This window comes from Triticum aestivum, chromosome 4B (assembly GCF_018294505.1).
Source record: "Triticum aestivum cultivar Chinese Spring chromosome 4B, IWGSC CS RefSeq v2.1, whole genome shotgun sequence".
In the NCBI taxonomy this organism is placed as follows: domain Eukaryota; kingdom Viridiplantae; phylum Streptophyta; class Magnoliopsida; order Poales; family Poaceae; genus Triticum; species Triticum aestivum.
Genome location: NC_057804.1, coordinates 656714957 through 656719164, shown reverse-complemented (window position 1 = coordinate 656719164; position 4208 = coordinate 656714957). Strand labels below are relative to the sequence as shown.

The window sequence follows — 4208 nt, the reverse complement described above, 5'->3', positions numbered from 1 at the left end:
TATTTGGACTTCAGCTGCAGCCAACTCTAAATTATTTCAAGGTTTAGCTCTGTCCTAAGTCAAACTAATCTACACCAGACATATATATATATATATATATATATATATATATATATATTTTATGATTAATTGAATGAAACACATTTGTTGGTGTAGATGTTGATATATTTTTCTATTGACTTGGCCAGACCTAATGTTGATATATTTTTCTATTGACTCGGTCAGGCTAAGAAAATAATTTTTTAGAATAAAGCTATCAACAGGAGTTTTGGAGGCCTAGCGTCACGGAGGATGAAAAATTTGAAAAATAAAAAAAAATTCAAACTTTTCTACATGTATATAAGGTTGTAATGTGTCTCTAGGTATAGGTGTTTTTTTTGTTGGAAAGTAAAAATATGAATTTGAATTTTTGAAATTCGGCCTCCATCTAGCATTTTTCTATAAAGAGAAGCATGCCGCATTTTGCAAATCATAAAACCACCGCGCTGTCGAATACTAGGCATGTACGTAGAAGATTGCAAATCATGAGCTCCAAAATACAAGCAACAAAGTGTTGCATATAAAACCAACATGAGCAAACCATGTGAATGAAGCTAATTAAGGACCTGACATGGAACCTGTGGTTCTTGTTTTTACAGCTGCTGCAGTCTTCTACAAAGCGGCGCTTCAAGCAAAAAAGCTTGAACAAAGAATGACATGTACACCACTGACCACTCCAACACTATATATACCCCTGACAACAAGATGGTGGATCATCATCATCATGTCGAGGACTGAAGGAGGACGCCGACATCGTCCCCCATCAGCCCGAGCGCTTCCCCGACGGCGTGCCAGGTGGCGGCGAGTGAAGCAGAAACAGATGGTTTGTCCTTCAAGTAAGGCACAATGTGTTTCCTCATGTCACTGTTGGAGATGCCCAGGTGACCTCCTGGCACGGAGACGAACTTGACTCGCCCGGCCTTGTCCAGGGCCTTCAGACCAATCCAGTCTTCCTGATACAGCTTTGTCTGCAGATCAAATCTTGCCAGGGTCAGCGAGCAGAAATGGCCTCGAAACTTTGTCGACTAGTTGAACATGAAGAACAGAAGTTCTATTATACCTGCTGAGGAGGTAGGACTGGCTCAAAGGCTCCATCAGGATAATACCCAAACCACGAAGTTTCCCGGGGTATGACGACGACATCATTCTCAAACTGCACATCATATTAGGGGAAAATAAGTAGTTAAGGGCATCATAGGCGAAGTACATTCTGATATTTCTTTCCAACTTATACAGTGCACCATATATGCTACCATGTAATCTTCAAACGTGGATCAAAATGCGATTTTAGGCTTTTGTCAACCTTCTTACCATGATCAATACTAAATTCTCTAAGCTGCTGAACCGTTCCTTGTAGGTAGCATTTCTTTCACCGGGTATCTCATTGTTAAGTTTGGGAAGAAACCTGCATCCCTTCAGATAATCATCCATATCCTGAAAAGACGGTTCACATTTTCAGTGGCTAAGAATATACTATTGAATACTGCTCTGGTTTAGTTCCATAACCTATGGTTAAAGGCCAATGAATGGTTTCTACGATATTGCATTCTGTGGAGAAGTAAAAGTAAAAGTTGAAAGCTACACACACATTACGATTACCTACTTAAAATTCTTCAGATTGCAAGTTAGCAACACACACAATAGAACATGAAACTAATATGTTTATAACATGGTTACCAAACCTCTTGTTAATAACTTCTGAAGGAAAAATATAAAATTAATTATTACTCAGATATACATGAGCCTCATCAATGCTCAATAGCAGTTAACTAATCAGCACAGCAAGCAATTTGAAAGTTCAAAAAAGTGCAGGTTCGGTTATCAAATGGTACTGACTACAATAACATAAAGGTGAATTTCTGTTTATCGGGACGATGACCTCACGAAGTGCAATATAATACTCACCGTTGGGATTTTGATGTAGCCACTTGGTGCAAGATGTGCCTGTAATTCACCACGGGTCAAGTTATTCCATTGAAAATCTCTAGTTTATTAATACTGCAGACTAGAGTTTGGGACATGACTAAGCGTAGACACTAATACCTGTACGTAGTCCGAGTAGATCTCCAATTTAATCAGGGCATCAGCAATAACACAGAAAATACCAGACTGCAGAAAACAGAGATACAATGTTAGGAGGTAGCTACAGTTATCAGACTGTAGAAGGGGGATACGGGAAATTAAACATCAGGGCTTCATGAACACATTTTAATACATTAAATAACTACAACACTGATAGTTGCATTCAGGGATTTCTCCAAACATCTTGCAAGTGCTCAGGGCTCAGGCTAGCACGAGCTGATATAGGATGTTTAAACATTGAATGGCATTAGCATATACCTGTACAATATATTTCTTTAATATATAATTGTCATCAGAAATCCATGAAAGAGCAGAAAGCTATTTATTCTTAGATAATTTGCCAGTCTGTTGTTGAGTTGTCGGTTGAAAACTTGGCATAACAAACTGGATATTAGTTGGAGATAGTTAGATAAACTTACACCACAAAGCGGCACGGAAGCGGTGCCAGCATGAGGCCCCGCGAGTGAGATGAAATTCTTGACCTGTTAGAAGAAGTATCAGAGTACATAACTTACTGCACAAAAACTGAATAGCAATATATCTCTGCGAAGCGTAAGGCCTACTCATCATTGAAAGTTTCAAAAGTATGACCTTGTATGAACATTTTTGGGGAAAAAACCCGGCACTAGTTGGCATGCCTAGACATGAGGAGAGAGGCCCAACACATTCACAATAATTCAGATTTCTCATTCAGTTGCATACAATAGGTGGTGGGACTGGGAGGTGAAACGAATAAGTCTGAAAGCCGTTTATTGTATCACTTGTAGAACAATTTTAACAGCAACTCACCGGTGGTCCATCATCACAATACTGGAGCACTGCACGGCCAATCAAGTTCCCCTGTGCAAGGACATAACGAGGAGGCAAGATTTTAGTAGAAGAGTGACACAAACTAGAGCAGAATCAGCACAATAATCATCATTTAGCTGAAAAACTACTGATTCTTGAACAAAATGACAGAAGGGTATGATATACCTGAGACAGGCCAACGATGTTATAGCCGCCGCTCAGCTCTTTCATCTCCTTCACCTGCAAAAACAAATTACCAGGCAGGCAGGCAGGCAGGGATGATGAATATCTCTATCTACCCAGCATGCAGCAGAGGAAAGAACATCATCAGGGCCCGAAGCGCCGAATCGATCACCTGACCTTGTTGCAAATGGCATCAGCCTGTTGAAAAAATGACATGTATAGGGAAAACAGTATGGTTAGTGGATTTTACAACAGTTAGAGCAAACAAAGATTCTGATTATTTTTGTACAGATGGACAAATATGACAAAAAAACTGTGCTGGTTGAAGTGGAAGCAGACCTGTTGGTGGAGAGGCATGAGCCAGGAGTCCCATGTCCCGCTTCCGATTTCTCTGAACACAAATGAGCACGAACTAGAGAGTCAAGCTGCAGCTATGGAGACGAGGATGAGAGGAGGGGGGGAGAAGATGGGGTCGGTCGTACAGGCAGTGGCCGTCGGCGGCGGACCAGTCGGCGAGGAGGCGGGTGAACTCGGCGACGCCGCGGTTGGCGCACTGGTCCCCAATCCCTGCAGCCCGAATCAACCAACCCAAACCTGTCAGTCAACCAATCAATCGAGACATGGGTGGGAGGAGAGTGGGTGAGGGTGGACCGACCGTGCAGGACGACGAAGGGCACCGCCTCCGCCGTGAGGAGGAGGACGGAGAGTACGGCGACGGCGACGGAGAGGGGAAGCGGAGGTCTCGGCGGCATGGGCACCGACGGTGGCTTGGCGTCGGAGGGACCCAGACGGGACGAGACAACGTCGCTCACTGCTGAGATTGGCCGTGCGTGTCGACGCGACGGTGTTCCAAACGAAGAAGTTTGCTAGTACTATGAAATTTTATTTTATTTTATAATCATCACAAGGTAGCATCGTACACGCGTCTAATTCTTAGTTTTTCTTTTCTTTCTGAAACACTTTTTTAACTACCGCTCGTGCACAAAACGTCTGCCATAGGCCTGATCAACATGTGGTTGGATGATTAGGGGGACAATGATATCCCCATCCCACCAGGGTGGCGCTCGCATTTATTTATGGCGAGCACGGGCCCAAATTTAGGCCGGTCGCCTACC

The 4208-nt window shown here is 42.8% G+C and overlaps 1 protein-coding gene across 2 annotated transcripts; it reads right to left on the bottom strand.

Annotated features, from left to right (window-relative positions):
• Positions 1 to 560: 560 nt before the first annotated feature.
• Positions 561 to 3976, bottom strand: LOC123093925 (palmitoyl-protein thioesterase 1). 2 transcript variants are annotated; one of them, XM_044515988.1, is made up of 12 exons: positions 3749 to 3976; positions 3576 to 3660; positions 3433 to 3484; positions 3271 to 3291; positions 3097 to 3150; positions 2911 to 2961; positions 2541 to 2603; positions 2083 to 2148; positions 1945 to 1983; positions 1351 to 1473; positions 1100 to 1192; positions 561 to 1007 (listed from the first exon to the last, which is right to left on the bottom strand). In XM_044515988.1, the coding sequence occupies exons 1-12, from the start codon at positions 3843 to 3845 to the stop codon at positions 762 to 764; spliced, it is 990 nt and encodes a 329-aa protein (XP_044371923.1). In that variant the 5' UTR covers positions 3846 to 3976; the 3' UTR covers positions 561 to 761. The 2 variants fall into 2 exon arrangements, with proteins under 2 accessions (XP_044371923.1, XP_044371922.1); XM_044515987.1 differs by having other exon boundaries at positions 3271 to 3297; positions 3439 to 3484.
• Positions 3977 to 4208: the final 232 nt, after the last annotated feature.

Bases quoted from the DNA above. Each gene is read 5' to 3' on its own strand.
- LOC123093925 (XM_044515988.1), bottom strand. From the start codon at position 3,845: ATGCCGCCGAGACCTCCGCTTCCCCTCTCCGTCGCCGTCGCCGTACTC. The intron at 3,661-3,748 runs GTCGGTCCACCC...TTCGGGCTGCAG, and splicing joins GCCCTTCGTCGTCCTGCACG to GGATTGGGGACCAGTGCGCC. The intron at 2,149-2,540 runs GTAAGTTTATCT...TGTTTTCTGCAG, and splicing joins CTTCCGTGCCGCTTTGTGGT to TCTGGTATTTTCTGTGTTAT.